General features: G+C 41.1%; 1 protein-coding gene across 3 annotated transcripts in view; it reads left to right on the top strand.

Moving 5' to 3' along the window:
* Window positions 1–24,351, top strand: part of MCC (MCC regulator of Wnt signaling pathway) — a 429,609-nt gene that overhangs the window by 100,897 nt on the left and 304,361 nt on the right. For all 3 annotated transcript variants that reach the window (XM_019659132.1, XM_019659130.1, XM_019659131.1), the window contains one exon: window positions 10,804–11,018. In XM_019659132.1, the coding sequence (XP_019514677.1) occupies window positions 10,804–11,018 (215 nt within the window). The remainder of the gene's footprint in view (window positions 1–10,803; window positions 11,019–24,351) is intronic.

Below are 24,351 nucleotides of genomic sequence, written 5' to 3'. Positions count from 1 at the left end.
AGGAAAGAAAGAATGAAGCAAAAGCAGCATTTGAAATAATGGCTAAAATTTTTTGAAAACGAATAAAATATATTAACCAGTAGATTCCAGAATCCCAGTGAGTCATAAGCAGGAAAAATGAAAAGAAATACACATATTAAGTGACATAATTAGATAATTAGGCACATTAGAGTGAGCCAGTACAACACCAAAGACAAAGAGAAAATTTAGAAAGTATTTGTTTAAGAGGCAGAGTGCTTTCAAAGGAGCAACATTTATGCTGAGAGCAGACTCTCAAGAACAATGGAAGGCAGTGGACAGAGGCATTCCTCTGTCCTCTAGGTACAGAGAAAAAATAACTGACAATCTCATACACCATAAGCAGCAAAAGTATCTTTCAAGACCCAGGGTGAAATAAAGACATTTTTAAAGACAAACATAATAAACCTAGAGGAGACTTTCATTAAGAGCAATTGTAAAGTTTATATTTCAAGCAAACTAGAGTGTCTTCAGATAAAAGTTCTGAGTTGCAAGAGAGAAAGAAGAATAAAGGAAGTGGTAAATATGTGGGTAAACTTAAACTGTATTAAAGCAATAATACTTAGTCTTGGAGTTATAAGGGAAATTAAATATAAAACACTAGTAGCATATAAGTCAGGAGTGGCATGAATAGGTTTCAAGTTTTCTAAGGTCTTTATTTTTTCCAGACATAAGTAAAAGTATTGATAAACTTTAGATTTAGATAAATTAAGGATGCAAGTAATTTTGAGAAGAATCACTAAAATAGAGAGCATTTAACTCTCAAACCTAAAGATTTAAAAAGTGAAATGAGAAAAATTTTCAAAAAGGCAAGCGAATAGAAAGAAATCTAGAACAAGTAGATATATAGGAAGAATAAAATGAAACGAAAGAGATTCTTTGCATGAGTAATTCAATTGAATGTAAATAGATTAAATTCTACAATTAAATGGCAGTTGGTAAAATGAATTATAAAAATCTGCTTATAAGCTGTTTATAAGGAATATATCAAAAACCAATGAAAACATTGAAAGTAAAATAATGGAAAAATATATGTTAAGCTTTCCTCACCAAAAGAAATCTGGAGAAACTATAATTAATAGAAAACAAACTGTTCAAAAGCTACATGTGTTTTGTTTTGTTTTTCCTGACACCAAATGCATCATTCCAGTACCAATTCTCCGATTCCCTGACACCAAGCAGGTGTCCTACAATTCAATTCAACTCTAACACTAACTAATCAGAATTAGCACAGAACCCGTAAGTTAAGGGGTCACTCCCACAAGACTACACCCATTTCAGACACCAGCCACAAGTGAGGTTCCCAGGCAACCCGTACTTCTTCACAGCCAACTACAAATTCATGGTTCCCACAATGCCCCTCTAAGGTTTAATAATTCCTAATATGACTCACAAAACTCAAGAAAGTGTTATAATAATTATTATAGTTTATTATAAAGAATATAGATGAAGAGGTATATAGTGCAAGGTCAAAAGGATCCCACAGGAATGTCTGTCCCTATGGGGCTGGGATGCAGCATAAGGATGTGTTCACCAACTTGGAAACTCCTAAACCCCATTGTTAAGGGGATTTTTATCAAGGTTTATTATGTAGACATGATTGATTAAATCATTGGCCATTGATGATTGAATCTCCAGCCTCCCTCCTACCCCTGTGTGCCCCCCACTCTCCACCACCTTCCTCCTTGAGCCATCTCATTAGTATACAAAAGATACTCTTATCATTCAGGAAATTCCAAGGATTTTAGGAGCTCTGTGCCAGGAGCAGGGAGCAAAAACCAATATATGTTTTTTATTATACTGCAAAAGCACTATTAGAAGTAGGCTTATTTTAAAAGGTGAAGGATTAAATTCACCAGAAAGATATAACAATTTTACATTTGTATGTACCCAGTAAAAAAAAACCTTAAAATACATAAAGTAAAAATTGACACCTACAAGAGAAATATACCAATCCACAATTATTATGAAAGACATTAGCGTATTTCTCATTAATTACCAGAACAAGCACATAAAGTAAGTAAATACATACATACATAAGATTTGAACAACTCAATAAGTTTCACACAATGGACATATAAAGCCCACTCCACCCAACAACTGCAAGATATACTTTATTTTCAAGTGTATGAAGAACATTTGTAAAAGTTGATCATGTGCAGGCCATAAAACAAGTTTCAACAAATTTAAAAGGATTGAAATAACACAGACCATATGTTCTGAATGCAATGCAATGAACCTATAAATCTATAACACTGCCAAGCCCCATATGATAGGAAATTAAGGAACATACTTTGAAAAAGCCTATGAATCTAAGATGAATTTATAAACATTCAAAAATAATTTCAATTAAAAGATTATGAAAATATCAATTGAAATGTAGGACTTAGAGGAAATTTGATAGCTTTCTATGCATATATTAGAAAATTAGAGAAAAAAGAGCTGAGTTGAGTATCCATCCCAAGAATTTAGAAAGAGAACAGCAAAATAAACACAAAGTAGAAGAAAGTATAATGGAGATGAGAATAAAAATTAATGAAATAGAAAATATGAGGCACAACAAATACTATAATAAAGATGGTTCTTAAAAAAGATTTATGAAATTGATAACTTCCTGGCAAGAATGCTGAAGTGAAAAAAAGAGAATGCACAAATAATTGTTAAAGAAAAACATATTATTAGAGGTTGGCTGGTTGGCTCAGTGGGGTAGAGTGCGGTGCTCATAACATCAGGGTTGCCAGTTCAATTCCCACATGGGCCAGTGAGCTGTGCCCTCCACAACTAGATTGAAAACAGTGACTTGACTTTGACTTGAAGCTGATGGGTTCTGGAAAAACACACTGTTCCTCAATAAAGTTTAAAAAAAAAGAATTGCTTTAAAAAAGAAAAAAAAAAGACTGTTAGAAAGCAAGGGTTGATTGCTGAGTGGGAAAAGTTTTACTGCTGAGCAGGCAACCCAATCAACCCAGGAGTCCAAGAAGGCTCTCCAGGTTGAGGTTTGGGTGAAAAGAAGATCACAAACTATCTCAGTCCTGTATTAGCAACACTAAGCTCCTGGGAGCTGTTGGTTAACAGTATCTGAGTATGTGCGTTGGGTACACACTGCGCTGGCTCAAGATCAGATGCTATGTAGGTATGGCATGTATGTAGCGGGAGTAGGGCATCCAGGGACCTCTGATTTGCACATGGAGCAACTGAGGCAAGATTGTGTCATTCAGCCAAGTGTACACTGTTGTTAGCAGGCCAAGTGGCCAAATCAGTGTTTGTTAGAACCAATATCAGGACTGGAAAGGAGACATCCCTACAGGTGCTAGGTGCTGCAGACATGAAAAAAAAAAAAAGAAAATATTATGAAGAGCTTTCTGCCAATGTATTTAAAAATTTAAAAGAAAAAAGGAGGGCCAGCCGAGTGGCTCGTTGGTTAAGAGTTGGCTTGGGAGCACGAGCTCTGAGCAGCAGGGCCTCCAGTTCATATCCCACATGGGCCAGTGACACTGCCCTCTACAGTTAAGATGGTGAACAACAGCTCTACCTGGAGCTGGGCTGCCATGAGTCACCAGCAATGGCGTAGGCTGCAGTGGGGTTGGCCGGTAGCTGGCGTGAGCTGCCGTGAGCCACCGTGAGCAACCGTCCAATGGCCGGTGAGTGACTGCCTCACCCTGGAAGAGCCCAATGATAATACCAACATGGGCCAGTGAAGCGACGTCCTCCACAACTAGACTGAAGAACAGAAGGACAGCAACTTATCTGTATCCCTTCCCGATTCCCCAACGCTGTTCCCCTCCCCCGATTCCCCAACGCTGTTCCCCTCCCCCAATTCCCCAATAAAATCTTAAAAAAAAAAAAACATGAAAAGGATAGTGTAAGAAAGAAAAATTGTAGGCCAGTTTTACTTTTCAACAGAGATACAAAAATCCTAAACAAAACGCCAGCAAACCCAAATCACTAATATAATTATAAACAAGGCATCACATATTTCAACTATGTTGGGGTTTTCTCTTGAATGTAAGCTTGGTTTAACATTAAAAAATTAATATAATTCACCACATTTAAAAACTTAAATGAAAAATACCAACTTTTCAGGAATAAAGGATAACAATTATATTTTTTGCCAAAAAGCTGGAATCAGAACCATTTTTTGTATCTTGTTTATGTATTTTTTCCACCTGGCATTTTCAATTTTGATTAGGCTAATTTTCAGCCAAGAAATACGACAATCCCTATGGGCATGCCAACCAAAGGATGTGTATGATGCTTTTCATCACAGAGCACAGGCCCAGATTAACATTATCCCCATTCAGTCTGCCATTTACGGTACTTAAAAATCAGTGACTACCAAGGGCTTACTGAATACATGGCCCATTAATATGCCTTGTAAGAAAAATATAAATTGATCCAAAATATAGTCTCTGCCTTTCTAACCAAGAGAGACAAATCTTTTTTTTTTTTTTTTTAATCTTAAACTTGTGGACCATGGACATTAGCCCCTTAACCCCAAGCCAGCCTCAATTTCAAGTTAAACTCAACCCATCTTTGCTGTAATGCCTCTACATTTTAACATTTTCCCTTAACTGTCCTTTGAATTCTTCAGCCCTGAGTCAACCCTCTTGCTTATCTCCTTCATTATATAGTTTAGACAAGCCAGGAGAATAAGCTGCCAGAGAGTATGTTTAATTATTTTTTAAGTTAAAGATGCTTGCCTCAGCTGTGCTTTTATAACTATATTATTAACTGCCGAAGGGCAGACACTGTGCCTTTTATATTAAATTTGGTGAATAGAACAATAGAAGTTCAAGCTGGAGAAGGATTTTGAAGGCTATTTATTCTGGCTGTCCCTTTGGTTGTCTCTAAACTATCTTCCATTAAGTGCTCTCAAGCCTGTGCTTAAAAACATCAAGGACTGTAGAACTTGTACAGAATGGGATACTAATGAATGTCCACAAATGATGATGATGTTGATAAACACACTTCAGTAAGAAAAATGTGTTTCTTCATTTCTTTCTTGTCACCTATCAACAGTCTTGCATTTCAAAATACATCTTCCACTGTACTCCTAATGTTTCATTAAATTCAGTGCATTGTCCTTAGATAGGATACATGCGACATGTATTCAAAATAGGACACTAATACGCTTCCTTCCTGAAAATAGCCAAAGGCCAAAGAAATGACTTCTGTCACTTGGGAGGTAATATTTGCCTCCCCTTAGTGGGACGTGTCCTTTGAATTGGTTTTGTTTTTTGTTTTTTCCCAGGAGAAGGTGTAGGTAGGCTGTATTTATCTCTCCTTCCCCACCCAATTTTCCATGTGACCACAGACCCAGACTTCAAAACAGTTGGCCTAGGGCCGGCCGAGTGGCGCATTGGTTGAGAGCTGGCGTGGGACGCCAGAGGGCTCCAGTTCAGATCCCACATATGAGGGCCAATGACACTGCCCTCCACAGCTAAGATGCTGAACAACAGCTCAACCTGGAGCTGGGCTGCCCATGAGTCGCCGGTGATGGCGTAGGCTGCAGTGGGTTGCCACGGGCTGCCGTGTGTAGCCAGCAGCCAGCGTGAGCGGCCAGCAGCTGTGGTGAGCGGCCATCCAGAGGCCGGCAACTGATCTGTCTTGCCCGGGAAGAGCGCAGTGATGGTGCCAACTTGGGCCAGTGAAGCAACATCCTCCACAACTAGATTGAAGAACAAAAGGACAGCAACTTGTCTGTTCCCCTCCCCCTAATTCCCCAGTGCTGTTCCCATCCCCCAATTCCCCAATAAAAATCTTAAAAAAAAAAAAAGATGAATATTAAAAAAAAGAAAAACAACAGTTGGCCTACGTTTGCAATGTAATTTGTGCTGGAAGAAGCTAGAGGTCCTCATGGGAGGTAAGCTCCTGAATTTTGTACCAAGCATTGACATTAATAAATGACTAAAGTCTCATATGGTGATTCTGTTTGGGACTCAACGATTTACTGCTGCTTCTGTTGATGTCAGTATTATCTAGAACTAGTGCTGTGACAGGGAAGGCTGACTGATACCTGGCAGCCAATTTGTTAAAATTCTCCCATGCTTCTTTTTATCGGTGTGGTAGCTCTCAATTCAGAAAGGTAGCTGCTCTGGTGTTTTGAAAGGAGTATTTTCTCTCTTGCCACTGAGGGTGATAAAATAGGCAATGTTATCTTAACAATTCACATAAATGAAAGATTGATGACCCCTAAATAGAGACACTATCATAAGCTACAAGTCTCAGGATCCCCTAAGTACTCGCTCTACATTAGCATCCACCTGTGATGTGATGAGATGCCCCAGCATTCAAATGAAGGCTAGAAAACAAAGAGCTGGCGGTAGAAAACAGAATGGTGGTTAGGGTGGCCAGAGCACAGATCTGATGAGTAAATTGTATTTGCTCTGCTTTTAAGCAGCTGCGGCTGCTACTAGACTGTGCCGAGGTCCTCACGGTCCTGGCCCCACATTTGGGGAAGGCCTGTTGTCCTCTGGAGATAAGAGTTGGCCAAGTAGAGTAGGGAAGCAAAGCCCATCAAGCCCAGTAACCAAAAACTTTGACTTATTAATGGAATAGTCATACTCAGAGAAACATAACTTTGGCCCTGACCTAATTGGCTATTTTCATTGTCTTTACAATAAGGTGAATATTAAGTATAAACTATTCGTGAAATTTTAGCCACTGGCTAGGTAAAAGAGGTTTGTTTTTTTAGGAATTAGTCATTTTAGCAGGTAACTTTCAAAAGCTGGGAGAGAGCATACATTTCCCCCATATATTTGTTCTCTATTAAGTTGTCCAAAATGGACTCCACATAACTATGAGGTGTGACCAGATAATTGCTAGCATTTGGTGATCAGTTTATCATATGCCAGCCATTGTCTAATATGTTCTACATATTTTAATCTTACTTAATTCTCACAACACCTATAGGAAGTACCTATTATTGTCCCCATTTTAAAGATGAGAAAACTAAAGCTGAGATTAAATAACTTGCTTGAGGTCACATAGCTGGTCATGATGACCTCTTGATTTGACCCTAAGCAATCTAACTGGCAATAAAAGGCCAGCTGTTTACCAGAATTCTGTGCATGTGAGCCATGTCTATAAAATTAAGCTGAAAAAGAGAAAACGTCCTCTTCTAAAACTAGAAAAAATGATTTAGTCGTTCATAGGCTGTGGGTAGGACTCAATAATATATGTAAGATGCTTAGAACAGTGCCAGCTCCCTGGTGGCTTTGAGTAGATATTAGGTATCATGATTGTTGTTACTACCTTAAAGGTGAAGTTTCGGTGTTATAAATTCTTTGGCTTGCCTTTTCTCACAGGGGGCTTGGCCCCCTGGGAAGGTGGCCTAGTGCCTTAGGTGAATAAACACAGTAATTGTAAGCCTCGGAACTAAACCTGGGTGGCACTTTGAAGATGGGATTAAAACACTAGCAAGCAGCTGCCAAGTACCCAGCAGAGCAAGGATCTCAGTGTTTGGCAGATTTTCTGTTCAGCATTCTCTCTGAGAGCAGGGTTTTCCCAGTGATGCATTTTATGAACATGTCAAAATGCCACTTGTTTCCTGTACTTTTCTGATAAATGCAACATTTAGAATCTGCTCTGTTACTTAAACACTAAATATTCCAGTTTTAAAAAAAAGACTCCACCTTACCCCCTTACTTCAGAGCACCCTGTAGGATTATAGTAGGAGAGATGATGGCTTCCTCTAATTCTGTGGGTGCAGAGACCTCTAGACGCAAGCAGTGCTTTGGCCTTTGGTATTTAAAGGATGCCGTACAGTTTCCCTACTGCTCTGTGGTTGTTATAGATGGAATGTGTGTGTCCCCTCTAAACTCGTGTTGCAGTGCTAAACCCCAATGTGATGGTATTTGGAGAAGGGGCACTTAGGAGTTAATTAGAGCCAGATGAAGTCATGATGATATGGCCCTCATGATGAGATTAGTTTCTATCTGAGAAGAAATACCAAAGAGCCAGTGAGCATGGGAGACAATAGAACTGTAATGGTGTCCATGTTACGCAAAAGAAAGCACTGCCATCTCCCTAAAGTCAACAGGCTTTTTTTTCCCTTTTTTTGCTTTTTTTTCTTTCTGAGGTGAGTAAGGCAGTGAAGAGGCTGGCAAGAGGCTGAGTGTGAACCTAGAGACATCAGGTTCAAAGAGCAAAAGGAAGATGATTAGCAGACCTACTTTTTTGACATTCTTCTCAGTGAGATCATCCCAATTAAATGACTAATTTTTGCCTTAGGAATGTTGGTTTTTATCCAGAAAGATCTGATATGAAGACAGATTAAAAGAGAGTAATGGGAATAGTCCACTATATTAAAAAAAAATGCACTTCCCGTTTTGGAGTTCATTTATATAGATGCTAATAGGATTGACTTGGCTTCTTAGCAAAAGATCTGAGTTTCTAAGCATCACTACAGCCAAAATTGTTAGGTAATAGTTTGAGAGCCTTTTGATCTGGCTAATTAACATGGAGCTTGGCTCACCTGATTATATGACTCTGCCAGAAACTGGGTTTGGGTTTGTTAATATAGCATAATAAATTCAAAGGAAACTTCCTTGGGCCATCTATCCAAGAACTGTTGTGTTTTATTATTTGAAAATGAGTCTCCCTGTTTGCATAAAGAAAAAGTGTTAAGTGTATAATTTATCTTGATTTTAAAAATTAACCACCACATTGCTTTTTCCGGGTGAATAAGAGACACCCTATGTACTACCACGCTGGATAATTCAGCAGTCCATTCAGTCCATGTATGTCTGTTGCCTGATACGTCACAGGCCATGTGCGAGGTACTGGGGGTGCTGTGGTGAAACATAACAGGCCAGGGCCCCACCCTGTGCCTATTTGTCTTAGATAAGATTAAGGCCACCTGCGAGTCAACCCACTTCTCAACTCTGACCTCAGCTAGTCTTCTTTCCAATTACTGCCGGGGCCAGGACAGAGACCATGAGGCGGCGAGGCAGCCGACAGAGGTCATCCAGAGGAGCAGGGGAGGGCGGAGGGGCACTCGGCCGTCTGTGTTGAAGGAAAGCAAAAGCGCCCTTGCAGCATGGTTGGTAGAGTTTAATATTAAACTTAGAGCGATTGCGAACAGAGTGACAGATCCAAGGACGTGTCACCCCAGCTATACAGCACTGTACAGAAAGACTGTTCGGTTAGACCGACTAAAGAGCAGCAGAACATGAAGTGGAGAGGGAAACCTTCTGAAATTCGGGTCCCAGATAAAGACCGTTCTTGTAATCACCTTGATTAAATTCACCAATACCCAGTAAGGTGAGACTAGAAATTCATACCAGAACCTACTAATGTGTCGTTGGCTATATGAAATTATGCTCAAGTAAATTGTAATCTGTATATGTTCTCATTTCATAGTACAAATGGAATCATTTTAATGAGTCCCTTTTTTGTCATGAAAAGTCGTGTATTAAAGGCCACCAAAATGAAACCTCCATGGGCAGGGACTACAATTTATTCACTGCTATACCTATTCACAATACCTAGCATGGTGCCTGTGTGTAAACCTTTGTCATGTTTTCCGGCTGGCCAGGCCTTTTGACTACCCTTCCTGTTTAGGAAAGGTCTCCCCTTACATACCCCACTTCCCCAAAGTAGCATCCAGGAAACAAATTTCCCAGCCTCCCTTGCAGCTGAGAGGCATGTGATCCAGGCCCCATTAACTAGCTGCACCCACGAGGGACTTCCATTCAGTAGTGAGCAACACAAGAAAGTGGGCCTTACCCAAAACCCAATTTTTTTTTTTTTTTTTTTTTTTTAGCAGAAGTGAGAACTGGAGTATCAGGCTTTGTCCTCCAGTAAGCTTTCCCTGAACATTCCCCAACCCTCTGCAGGGGGCTAAGTCAGCTACCCCTCCTCTAGGTCTACTTTTTCATCGTATTGTCCCATTGTGTTATAATTACTAGTATCTTTTATTAGGTTGCAATCTGCGATAATATTTAAGGTAATACGAGGTAATGCTCTCACCGGTGAACCAAGAATATCCAGTAAATCAAACACAAAAGAAGTTCCCCTTTCCCAATCATATCAAGTCAAAACAGGGTAGCTGGGACAGCAGACAGCCCTGCTTGCAGGAGCTAATTCCGGGATCCTGGTATCTTCCATCTTGTGGCTTCATGTCTGTACCACGTGACTTCCCAGGCTGCCATGCCCATCTGAATGAGGCCTGAAGGCCAAAAGCATGGAGAGTCACACACTGGAGGGGTTATGAGCCAGGCCCTGAAGTGATGTTTATTATGTCTATTCACATTCTATCGCTCGGAGCTACATGCTCAGAGCATGGCTACACCTAACGGACAGATACGATCTAGCTTATTGCAGCTTCTTCCAGGTAAGCGTACATAGACAACAGAAAATTATGATAAAGTGCCATATCTTCAGTTTCTATCTTTTCACTTGCTTCCTTCTCCCTCAGCTGGGAAAAAGGATTACAGTAAGAAGGCTAACCCTACAGCAGCCCTCCGTAAGTCGCAGACAGATGTGGCTCCGACCTGGATTCCCTTTCCTTGGCTCTCCAGTGCTTTTTTGCTAAACATTTCTGTTTGGGGGGGGCACATATTCATTGGATAGTTATTTCTAAATGCTTTGCCTAAAACTGCTTTTATCTCCAGGCTCCCCATGTGTCAATTTGAAAGGGAAAGTGCTTAGCATGCAGCCTGGGCGCCACATGTGTTCTGACACGCTGGCACATGGAAGCATTAGGAGGTTCCAAATCGTTGCCTATCGGCCACCCACAGGCTAATGAAGGAAACGTCTTTTTCTTTTCTCTGCCTCTCCTAGGTGCCTTATCAGCGGCCAGGGAGAGCTGGGAATACGACTCAGGTGCCAGGGACCTCCAGAGCCCGGACTTGCAGAGTCAGCCGGCCCTACAGAAGCTTCTTGAGTATGGTGGAAGCGCTTTGCATCAGCAGGCTGCTGCTCTCCACAAACTGCTCGCACCGTCCCCACATTTTGGCAGTGCTGTAGGAGGAAGCTATCTAGAACTGGCCAACACAGTGAGTACTTTCTGGTTCACAGAACACACCTTTAATAAGCCTGTGTATATGCCAATGCAAATATTTTAATTTTGAGCTCCAGGGGACATATCAGGTATTGTCTTTTTTTATTGCACTTAATGGCATTGTACCCTTTCCAACATTGCCAATAATGCTAAGTGTTCCAAACACCTATGATTGGTGACTTTACTCATTATTAAGAGCAGAGTAGACTCTTAAATAGTGTTTTTGGTCTGTCACTTGTACAGGTTAAATTTCTAGACTATCTACAATGGATTTTCCACAACTAGAATACTTCTAGGGTACCAGACATTACAGATTAATTACTGTTTCTGTTTGTACTTCTAAACTATGTTCTGTTGAAAACTATGTCACAACTTGGCATTCCATTTGCTTAGTTGAGCCTTTCCTTTTACCTTGGGATGAATCATTACCATGATGACCTATGACAGGAAAGCTGTTGTCTTCCCTTTTACATTAGCTCTGAGGAATGAGGGTGGATGGATGATGGCCTGTGCTACTTTGGGTGACATGCAGACAGTTTCTAAATTGAGGTTGCTGTCCAATCACTGTGGGAAAAGTCAAGAAATCTACCTTGCTTCTTGACACAGCAGTTGGAACGGTGGCACAAGCATCTTGACAACTTCCCTTATGTATATTTACAGTCAGTTTTGATGTAGACCAGTGGTTTTCAGACTTCTTGTGTTTGAGGCACATTATCTAATTCTGACTTTTTTGGTGACGTATTTGAAGGAACTAACAGTCCTATGTATGCCAGCAATAATTAAAATATAATTATCAGACAAGTACCAATTAAAGAACATTCTACAAAATAGCTAGCCAGTACTCCTTGAAACTGTCAAGGACAGCAAAAGCAAGGAAAGTCTGAGAAAGAGAAACTGTCACAGCTTCAGAAAACATGACAACTAAATGTAATGTGGTACATACAATCAGTGGGACATTAGGTACAAGCTAATGACTAAATTATGGACTTTCGTTAATAACATATCAATAGTGGACCGGCCTAGTGGCACGTTAGTTGGGAGCTGGCTTGGGACTCCAGCTCTGAGCAGCAGGGCCTCAGTTCAGATCCCACACATGAGGGCCAGTGACACTGCCGTCTACAGCTAAGATGGTGAACAACAGCTCAACCTGGAGCTGGAATGCCATGAGTCGCCAGCGACGGTGTAGGCTATAGTGGGGCTACAGTGGGCTGCCATGGGCTACCGTGTGTAGCTGGTGGCCAGCGTGAGTGGCCGGCGGCCGGTGTGAGCTGCCAAGAGCCGCAGTGAGCGGCTGTCCAGAGGCCAGCGACTGATCTGCCTTGGCTGGGAAGAGTGCAATGATGGTGCCAACATGGGCCAGTGAAGCCACGTCCTCCACATCTAGACTGAAGAACAAAAGGACAGCAACTTGTCTGTTCCCCTTCCCCTGATTCCCCAGTGCTGTTCCCCTCCTCCAATTGTCAAATAAAATCTTAAAATAATAATAATAATAATAATGTATCAATAGTGATTCATTAATTGTGACAACTAAACCATAATAATAAAGATATTAATAATAGGGGAAACTGGGTGTACAGTATATGAGAATTCTCTGTCCTGTCTTTGCCACTTTTCTGTAAATCTGAAACTACTATAAAATTTAAAATGTACTAAAAACACACACATACACACAAAATCACTACTAGGGCATGACTGTGTCTCTTATAATCTGTAAAAGCACCCATAGTTATTGCACTGTTTGTCCCTTGGTCACCCTTCAAAGACATCCTTGCTCAGTTTGAATGGAACCATTAACTGTTCTAATCTTGACTCCCTGCATGCTCAGGAGATGAGGCAAGCACCAATCAGTAAACATGTCATCTTTCTTGAGCCTGGGCCCATACTTAGGCTATGTTATTACAAATAATTTGCAGCAAGTTTTACTTTCCCCTGTGCTATATCAGCACAGCCTTTTTCAAGACAAACATGCCAGGGCATTATGGGTTATAGAAAGAATCAATTGATCAAATTTATTTTGATCAAAATTGACATTGATCAAAACACATTGATCAAAAGTTAGTGGCTTGCTCTGACAGGTTCAGGATTCACGGCCCACCAGTTTTCTGAAGCAAACCTATTGTTGAAAACTGTAGGAGTTGGCTGTTTTCTACCTCTGTGTGTCTCCTTGGTTCTTAGCCTCTCTAGTAACCTCTTGAATTTCATTCCATTCTCCCATCTTCCAGTCAGAGGCCAGCTCATCCTCTGGGCTTCCCACAGCCAGGTTCTCTCTGTGTATTATTGTGAAGCTTTGGAACTGATGTAACTGCCTGAGATGGCCTCTGCAGAGGCCACTTTGAGAAACACTCCCTTAAATGTCAAGCACCCAGCTCAGGCAGGAGTGTTCACTAAAATTCATGAACTATACACTTACAGTTTGCACACTTTTCTGTACATATGTCTATAAAAGCTTATGACAGACACATAACCAATGATGGTAGATATTCATTGGAATACACAAATAAGTTTTTTAAAAAGCTATAACTCCACAAAACAAAGAAAGTTGTACATGCTCACTTAAGGTGGTTCCTTGGTGAGAATAAAACCATAAATGCAATTGCAGGCATTGAAGTCCTGTGACAGTGATTATGTTATTTATTTTGTCACTGAATTGAAAATTTAAAATATTATTTAAGCTTTGCAGACCCTTGATAATGTCCTCGGACCTGTGGGAAAATGTATTTTGAGCCACAATTCCCTTTCCTGTATTTTCACCATTTGTCGGGTGACGTTGGAGTCCTCTTGTCAAATGTGAGAAATAATAAATGACCGTCGTTTTAACCATTGTGCTTAGCGTGGTTTGTTTCATAGCAATAGCTGATGCAGGGTCTGCTCATGGGTCCATGGAGCCCAGTTTGATAAATACCCTGTCGAGGTGGCCAAAGAAAGCAAATAGCCGCGCTCAACTGCACACTTGGGCAATGCCTTCACTTATATACTCACATTAACAATAATTTATGTCCCTTCTAAAACAAATCCTAAAATTAAGTTCTGGTTTGTTTTTAAATAGCTTCTAAGAGCAAAAGGCATTTTATCAGTGTCCGGTTTGGAGACAGAGACCACACAATAATTCACACAGGGCAAGTTTAACATTAAAAAAATATTAATTGGTAGCAGGGGATTACCTACTAAGGAGTAAAGAAAACTCTAATGACTATAGAGTAGCACGTGTAACGCGCAGCCACTCCCTCTAAAGCTGAGGCAGAGTGCCCAAGGTTTTAGACGACCCCATTGAAAGGGAGTGGCTGGGGCCCACTGGTGACAGAGTAGTTCCATGACATGCTGCAGGTCAGGGCTTGTGAGCAGGAAACCAGAGCTCTGGAGTGTCAGTCAGCTCAGCTTACCAGGATGCCATCCACTGGGGAATCAGCAAGACTCACTGAGCATCACTAAGAAGATGTTGGTCGAAGTGCCAGAGGAATTCACTGGGAAGCTGCCTGCTGCAGTGGCAGTGAAACCCCCTGAGAAGTGCCCCAATAGTGCCACTGAAACTTATTGGGGGCAAGCACCGCTGGATGTCTTGTGCTACTGGCTTCCATCCATTACAAGAACACACAGGGGCAAGCACAGCAGAGCCCGGAGAATTCCTTTCTTCCTCCGGTGTCCCCCCCAGTAATCCCTATTGATAAAGGAGAACCCGTTAAAGGGTTCAGCTTCAGTATCACAATGCAGGGCATAGAAAGGGGGACGTGGCAGTGAGAAGCAATAAATAGATAACTGGCACAAGCATTTTTAGCATTGATGAGCTTCTGGAAGCTTCCTACACTAGCTTTTACCTTTCTAATCATCTCTCCCTTTTCTTCTCCCACCAATACCTGTCTTCTGCTCCTTCTTCCAAAGACGGTGGATATTATGACTTTGAAGCTATCGTACTGTTCAAAATGCTAGGGCAGGGGCCGGCCGAGTGGCACATTGGTTAAGAGCTGGCTTGGGACGCCAGAGGGCCCCAGTTCGGATCCCACATATGAGGGCCAGTGACACTGCCCTCTACAGCTAAGATGCTGAACAACAGCTCAACCTGGAGCTGGGCTGCCGTGAGTCGCTGGCCGACAGCAGGTGGGTTGCCATGGGCTACTATGTGTAGCCAGCAGCCAGCGTGAGCGGCCAGCAGCCGCTGTGAGTGGCCGTCCAGAAGCTGGCGACTGATCTGCCTTGCCCAGGAAGAGCACAATGATGGTGCCAACTTGGGCCAGTGAAGCAACGTCCTCCACAACTAGGCAGAGCAACTTCTATGTTCCCCTTCCCCCAAATCCCCAATAAAAATCTTTAAAAAAAAAATTGCGAGGGCAACAAGATGGTGTACATAGAAGCTTGCAGCAGTCAGAGTTTTACCCGAGAAGCAGAATAGCTACAAGCATATAAAGGATCTATTATAAGGCGTAGAACTTACATGAATGTAGAAGCTGGCAGAGCCATCTATGCAGGCTGTTGATTCTGCATCTAGTGTTGAGCCTGAAGTTACTAGAAGTCTGTCAGATCAGCAGATGAGAAGGAAGGCTGGTGGTAGAGGAGAGCAAGGAGAAGCTAGAAGGCATAAGGCCAAATTGAGACCTAGGAAGACAGACTGAACCCACTTCTGTCTCTTACCATGTCCCACCTCGATGCAGTGGGTGACCTGCAGGAGAAGCTGGCACCTATTCCTATGGAGCTGCACACACACCTGGCCCAGGTCTCAGAGACGCTGAAGGAGGATACCAGGTGAGAGTGGGAGCAATCCTGGTATGCCACGGAGGTAAACAACAACTTTCAAAGAATAAAAAGATGACTTTTTCACTTCTGCCTTCTGGATTTCACACAGAATGTCTCTCGTGGCCATGCAGAACCATACAGGGACTAGAGCTCTGGGAAACACACTTCTGGTTTGGCTAAGTTGACTCAGCACCAAGCCACCCCAGAGCAGTGGCTAAGCTACCAGTACAAGCTCAGCCTAATTCACAAAACTATCAGCAGAGCAACGTGACATACTTTAGGAGGTTAGTGAAGAAGAAATGCAATGGGAAAGATGACTGCTTGTTCTCTGACAGACGAAAAGTAGTCGTCATTTGTCTCCCCGTCTTTCCTCATTGAAATGGGCTTCGCCAATTTTTTGTGTGTATCCCTGAATTATTGGGTTGTCGAAAAAGTCATGACGCATTTTTTTTAATATTTAATTTTCTTCTTTCTTCATTTTTTTTTTTAAGATTTTTATTGGGGAATTGGGGGAAGGGGAACAGACAAGTTGCTGTCATTTTGTTCTTCAGTCTAGTTGTGGAGGACGTTGCTTCACTGGCCCAAGTTAGCACCATCATTGTGCTCTTCCCAGGCGAGGCAGATCCGTTGCCGGCTTCTAGACGGCCGCTCACTGCGGCTGCTGGCCGCTCACGCTGGCTGCTGGCTACACACGGTAGCCCATGGCAACCTACTGCCACAGGGGCTGCAGCCTACACCATCACCAGTGACCCACGGCAGCCCAGCTCCAGGTTGAGCTGTTGTTCAGCATCTTAGCTGTAGAGGGCAGTGTCACTGGCCCTCATGTGGGATCCGAACCGGGGCCCTCTGGCATCCCAAGCCAGGTCTTAACCAATGCGCCACTCGGCCGGCCCCTCATGACGCATTTTTGCCACGAAAAACAGAAAAAATCCATCATGACTTTTCTGACAACCCAATATTTTGAATATAAGGAATTTTCCATTTCTCCTTTTGTAATTTTAAGATGCTATAGTCATACAGTACTTGTCAAACTTGGGATTACTATATTGAAATCTTTGGTGGAGAGGATGTGTCCTGGCTTTGTGATTAGAGCAAGGCTGATTGTTCCAGGAGCATTCTCTTCTGGGCATTGTTCAGAATCAAAGAATAAGAAATTCTTAGGCATAAGGCATACTTGTCACCCTTTAGATTTTCATAGAATTGGGACAAAGCAAATAAAATATTGCATTTTTGAGAGGGGCTATGGAAGGCTCTAGAATATGAAGTTGATAAACAATTTTCTGAATCTCATATTGTCACTTCCAAGTGATTAAAGCTGAATTTCAATAAATAAATACATTTTGTTAGATGGAGAGACAAATACATTTGGCTTTGCATAGTCAGTTGTCTGAAATGCCGGCTATCTCTAGGCAAGTGCACTGTTTCATGAGTTTCCCCTAATGTTTCAAATGATGACAGTGTAAGCATAGTTGCCTCATTTCCATGTGGGTGGAGACAGTAGTGTCTGCCTTCTGCGTCCTGGCTCAAGGCCAGCTTCCGTTCAAATTCTCTGGGCAAGTTGGCTTCAACTTTGCCCAATTTATGGTTTAATTTCATGCTTGCATTTCTTTGCAAAAGTGATTTGTATTTCTAAAGGAGGAAAAAAAGACAGTTATGAGTTGTATAAATAAAAGTAAGTGAATTTAAAAACATATAGCAAGTTTGGCAACTCTGTTTATCCAATAGTCCAAACACCTTTTTTTTTCTTTCTTTTAGTCTAGTTATAACGTCTGGGTGTTGGAAGTTGAATTAAAATGGTGTCTATTGTCATGCAAATCTATATGATCATAATTATTAATATAATTCATTATTAACTGAAGTTAATTTGATGCAGAGTCCATAGCTATGTTACTTTGGGGAGCACATCAAATTTATACATTTCAGCCAATACAGAAAAGTCTTCAAAATTTGTGTGAATAAGTAAGGAGTTTGTGTAGGAGTGGCAAGATATGCGTAGATAAGAGCCTTCTTTTTGGTTTAACTACTTGATCAATTGCATAAAGACTGAGTTATTAAAAAGTCTTCACAAATACTTTTTAATTTCCAAAATAAATTTGAGATTAAATTCTAACATCCTATTGAAATTACAATACTCTTTTTGGGGAGAACTTTAAATTTGACAGTGGTTTTTCTGTATTTGGGCAAGTAAAGATGCTCTTAAAGGATTGTTGCTGTTACTATTATTGCTATCCTTAGTATAAAATCTGCAAATACTGGCTCTGTGGTTTATTTATTGCTTTTCTTTCTGGAGAGGTTCTCTTTTTTTGTTTAGCAGGAACTCAGCTTACTGTTACTTTTTCCCACTGCTCTTAGTTTAACTTCTTTCCTCCATGTCTTTGTCATAAATGGAAGGACTGACAAACTTCTACAGTGGCCAGAGGAATCTCCTTTCTCCTCTATAGTCTATTCAGGTTGTGAAGAGATAATATGAGTCTCCTTATCAACAAATCATCATCAATAAATTGTACAAAAGACAGGTATACCATCCTTCAGAAGCTTTTAATCTTGGCAATGAACGGAGTACCTGCACAATAAATGTTCATACTGTGACAATGGATCCCAGATACTGCAATTTCATGAACCAGTAACATTTCAAAATATTGAGACTTGCCATCTTCTTATGTTGCCAAAAATCAAAAGCCAATCCACCCACCTACTATCTAATATCACCATCATTTCATAAAAGAAAGGACTTTTGGGCACCCAAAGTAGGTAGGTATCTCTAAATTAGTAAATAAATGGAAAAAAAATTGAACTTAGTGGAAGAATTCACAATTATTTTTGTTTTTCACATTTCTCCAGTAAATAGTGGGAACCTTGGCATGCATGAGGCTCTCTAGCAGAGTAACTAAGGATGTGACTTTAGTAACACACACTGTGCTCTTACATCTGATTTTGGATAAGTCATTTAACTGCTTTCGGCCTCTGCATTCTCATAAAATAGGAATAATAATATGTTCCTCATATAGTTGTCATGGGAATTAAATAAGACAATACGTAGAAAGTGCTTAAGCCAATGTGTCATGCAAGTGGGTGCTCAGTAAACAGTAGTGGCTATTAGAGTTGTTTTCCTCATCTAGTTATCAAAAACAAGCCTTCAGAGTTACTTACATGTGGATAAGTTTGGGATAGAATATGGAAACAAATTTTTTTTAAATCCTGAAGAAATGAAAAATAAAAAATTCTCAATCACTTTTTGAGATATTTACAGAGCACTTTTTTATGAGCTAGGAGCTGTCTCAAAGATATTGTTGTCATTAAACATTACATTGAATACTCTTGTGTGTAGAATTCATTGGGAAATACCAGATTATGAAAACAGGATAAGAATTCCTACCTAGAGATGAAAGGGTCCTTAAAAAACCTTTGTCTAAGGTCTCCATTTAAAAAATGGGGATATGGAGGCCCAAATCAAAATATCTGCCTAATGTCACATAGGGAGAAGTGAGAACTAGCAGGTGGGTCTCCTGACACCCCGCCGTGCCTCTGCCATGGACTAGGGGGGTGTCCCTAACTGTTGGAAAGAGCAGGAGCAGATGCCGGTGGGGGATGAGGGACCCCTGTGTTCTCTCCTTAGGATCTTGGCTGTTGGACTCTGGGTCACTTTTCTGCTCTGCTGGGTATACCGCTGGATGTTCTTCTGTCCTCTAATCTCCTCTGTGGAGCTCATGTCCAGCTACAACATCCCAGTACCTACGACCGTTTGTTAAAATGTCGGCTTGCTTCTGTACTAAGCCCCCTGTTCTCCTGGCTACCTCATCCCCTCTCTCCAGAACTCTCGGCCTCCCATGATTCAGTGCAGGGGCCCCCAGCACTGCTGCCAGCTGGCATCTTGTGGGCATCTGTTCTGAGTGCTGGTGGCTGTGCCACACCAGTTGTTAAATATTTCTAATATCTCTTCTGCCCTTTTGGCAATCTGTTGGACTAGAACGACAAATCCATTTTTAGGGCCTGACAAGAGTGTGGGTTCCAACAGATAATGAGGTGGTGGGATGCCATCAGATCTCACTCTCTTAATAATTTAAATTATTTTTAAATGGTTCTGTTGGATAGTTCAACAGAGATTCGTGTGTTTTATTCTGTTTTCCACTGTCTTTGGGCTCTCTGATTTACCAGGATAAAGGAATTTTGAAAAATTTAAAGTACACACTAGAGGGCAGTGGCCCCATATCTAGACACCTAACAGTGACTACTTCTTTGTATTTCTCTGCCCTCCTTTATGTAGGGGAGGGAGTGAGGAGCCTCCTCTACATCATAGGAATGCCATTTCTTTCTGAAGTGTTTTATGAAAACAGATTAGCTACTTGGCAGCACCCTATCTTTCGCTGTCGTTTCTTTTCCATCCTTCTTCCAATGACTTATCTCAGTGGGGCTTTAATAGTAGAGCTAGTCATTGGTAATATCTTAATGACCTTTTTCTTTTTAAAAGACAGGGCAAAAGAGAGATAGGAGACATAGATTCCTAATTTGGGATAGCAAAGTTTTCTATCTTTGTATTTGCAAATAAAGTCATGAATTAGGAATGAGGAAAAAGAAAGGTACGGTGAGGTGTTCTTGTATTTTGCATGTGCAGAGGCAAAAGCCATTTACATGAGTCTGTAGAACTGTCCCCTTCCCCATGATCACTACAGAGAATCGTGTTTCAGCTCACTCAGTTTCCCTTCCCTGCCAGCTCCTACGGAGAGAGAGCGTCCTGCTGGCTGATCTATACAATAAGGAGGTGATCTGGGGAGTGAGTGGGTTGAGAAAAAGTGGAGCCACTCATTTGTGTGTTTGCAGAGTTCAGGGCCATTGAAGAGAGACGCTTCAGTGCAGCTAGTAGTATAATGGGGTTTCGGAGGGGAGCAAAGGGACATGAAGAAGTATGTCAGTGGATTATTTGAGTCAAACTTTGATGGATTCCAAGGAGCCTAAATAAAGGATTTGATTTATTTGTAATTACTTTTGATTTGAAATTTGAAAAAAAAATTTTATTTTTTTTTGAAGAGGATAGCCCTCTGAGACTGGATTATATGAGTCCCTAGATTTATAAAAGCTATATAGAATGCACTTGCAGGGGTTCGTTTTTGAATTGGTGAGATCTATTGTGTGAGTGTGTGTGTAAGTGTGTGTGTGTGTGTGTGTGTGTGAGTGAGTGTGTGTGTGTGTGTGTGTGTGTGTGTGTGTGTTCACTACATTTACTAGGCACAGGTAAGAGATAAGATACTCTTCTTCAGATTGACCCAACCAGGGTCCTGGGTAGAAGAAAGGACTTAACACACAGTATTAAGTGCTTTGCATAGATTATTTTACTTAATCCTCATAACAACCTTATGCTATATGTATGGTTATGATTCCCATTTACAGATGAGGAATTTGAGGATTAGAGAGGCTGCCTGGGATGAAACAGTGAGGATGCAGCAAGCCGAGATTTGAACCCAACTTTGCCTGACTGTGCAGCTTGACCACTGTTTATATGCCCACAGAAGAAGAAGCAATGATGCAGGCAATACCAATGGAGAATCATCCCTTCTCCTGAAACCCACAGAGTGCAGTGCCGTCTCACACACCCTGAACTGGGTGTGTTTTCCTGATCTTATTCCTTATAGTACAGAAATGATTCCCTGACAAGTCTGGGGATAGCCTGGGCCACATACGCACACACTCACTCACTCACTCCACAAACATACAAGCTCACTGGTTGGGTTTTCATTTCTCTGATTTTGTATAAGACATTGTCACTGGAGAGTAATTAAAACCCCTGGTGGATTTATGTTGGGGCCTCCTGGCATGGTTGTGTAGTTACTTATGCCTAGATGACAGGGAAGATTAGCATTAAATGCTGAGAGAAATGCTCCTGCCACATTGATGCAGTTAGAGGCATCTATCAAAGATGCATGTGGAGCCTAGAGACAATCTAATGTCTAGGAATGTTGCGGGCTTTCTTCAGCTGGACTTGAAGGTGCAGAGAAAACAGTTAGCAGCGAGAGAGGTGGACCCCGCCTTAACTTGTCAGTAGATTCTTCAGGGGCAGAGGAATATTCTCTTCCCCAGTCCTGTCTCTCTTGGGTCTTTGAGGTCATTGTCCTTGTACCATGGATGGGGACAAAACCTTTCCCTCGAGACAGAAGCAGGCAGAAGGACTAATGTGTTTCTATTTCTATGAATAATAAGTAGTCGCATTGTTAAGTGTTTACTGTATGTTGGATTTTGATGGAAGGGCCTCGCCTGTGTCATCTCATCTGACCCTTACATGGCAAGCCCCTCTTTCAAGCCTGACCCTCTCCACCCCTCCCCCAATTATCACTTGTGCCATTTGTTGCTCTGCTGGAGGAGGCGGGAGGCACTGCTTATCTCTAAGACAGGCATTCACATGAGCTCAAGAAGAAGTAAACATTGCCCGTGAGTAAGGCAGGAAACGATTAGCAGATCTGTGAATTATGGTGTCAGTTATATTTCTACTGAGAAAAAGAATCATTTTGTTAGTTGTTGGATTTTATTCCATGTTCAGAAACATCAATATAACATTATATACTAAAATATAATAATTAGCAATAGTAATAGCACTGTAATAACCCAATGTCAACTGCCCCTTTTTCCTTCAGGGTCAGCGCCTGTTTGTGTCATCTCTGTTTTCCCCCCATTGTTACCTAGAATTGGAACTCACAGAGAAGAATCTATGTTCACAAATGACTTGGTGAGCAATATGGGATGAGGACATGGAGGAGATTTGTATCACATGTAAATCCTCCCCCCTTCTCTCTCCCTCTTTAAGCAAGGAAGAGCTACAGAATCTATATCAGACACTTCCGCCCCCTAGTGACCCTCCCCAGTCCCAGATCTGAGACTTTTCACTCTTATGCAGGTCCACACCCTTCCCCCCATCAATGTGCTTACTCACTCTTCTCTATTTCCTTCTCCTTCTTAAGAGGGATGCAAATTCCTCGCCTAATATGTTGTAGTTTAGACACCATCTTTGTTACTAAACATGTCCTTAGCATCTCACACTTCCAGTTTGTGGTTTATCGGTGTATTCCCTTCAAAGAAACTCTTGTTACGAGAAATTCTGAGGGAATAAAATGTTCATTTCAGTATAGAAATAGGCCTTATTAAGCCAGAATTCTGAAACGAGGGACCATTTACAGACTATCGACTCTAAATAGTCTGATGTAATCCATCCCAATTCAGACACCTTATGTTTAACAATACTTAAAAGGGTTCATTAGCGGCGTGGGAATTTATGAAGACGACAAAAAGAGTGTTGAAAATGACTGAATCCATACTCTATGGTGAGAACCATAGAAAATTCATTATAAACTTAATATAGCTAGCACCCTAAGTATACATACATAATATATAGTGGTTTCTAGTATGTGTCCCAACTTCCCCTTTATGTGAAACCAGATATAACCATTAACCAGACAGTCATGGTTCTGTCTGGGTTCTTCTGTATGCCCATATTACTCTTGTCCCTAGTTTTGATTAAGATATTAGAAATTCAAACCGTATCACATTCAAACACATTTTCTCCATTTGTGTCCACTAATGGCTTTAATCTAGACAAAACATCTAATTTACAACCAAAAGTGTAAATGAAACCCTAATTCCTGTATTTGCTCATTGCTTTCCCTCTTCCTCCCCCCATACTCCCCGAATCATCTCAGGTTACCTTTTAATAATGCAGCCCCGATTCCCAGCTTTCAACACAGCTTTCCAGAGTCCAGGTACATTAAGATCAAGTCTCTGTTAGACACTTTTTGGCTAAAAATGTTTCCAATGAATCCAAAAAGGTAACTATAGTATCAGACGGGTAAGACTAGATGAGGGTCAGCTATGGATGGATGGTCTAAATTCCTGTGAAATTTAACTGTGGAGTGGCTACTCCTCTTATAAGCAAAATGCAAGATTACACTCTCGAAAGTCTGCCTTCAAATGAATTAAACCTTGATTGGAATGGCATCATGCATTGTAATAGTTTCCATTAAGTAAATGGCTTTTAGTTGTTCGATAAAATATTCAAGATTATCACTGAGATTTAAGTTTCTCTGGGCCCACAGCACTTGTGGTTCTGGGTGATTGCCTAAGATAGCAACAAAAGACTTTGCAGAGAAGTCCAGGGAATCGTATGAAAATAAGAATGGCTGATGTCCAGGAGGGGAAGAGTTTTTACTTTAAACTTGGATTTAGGTCGTTGAGAATACGTTGAGAGAAACTTAGGACAACACGAATTTAATATACTGTTCCAGACAGGAGGTTGGAAATTCAGTTTGAGCATTCTTATTGTGTGACTTACTAAAAGTTATCTATCTCTTCAAGCACTGCCCCAAGAATATATTACAGAGCTGTTGTTAGAATTTGTAGTGAGAAAGAACCTCTTTTTCTTCTCATTCCCCAACTAATTTATCTCAATGTGAGGTATAAAAAATGGTGCCAAAATCCTCTCTGTAGTGAATAGTCCTCAACTTGTATTTCCTTTTCTAATGAGCTAAGGAGTTAGGCTGAAATTAAGGAAATGAATATTTGAAAATGGTAGCTCAGAGTGACAGCTGCAGACTTGAGTGGGTTGCCAGCTATCTTTAGATTCT

This window comes from Hipposideros armiger, unplaced genomic scaffold (genome assembly GCF_001890085.2).
Source record: "Hipposideros armiger isolate ML-2016 unplaced genomic scaffold, ASM189008v1 scaffold_296, whole genome shotgun sequence".
In the NCBI taxonomy this organism is placed as follows: Eukaryota; Metazoa; Chordata; class Mammalia; order Chiroptera; family Hipposideridae; genus Hipposideros; species Hipposideros armiger.
This window is presented reverse-complemented; position numbering and strand designations above follow the sequence as displayed.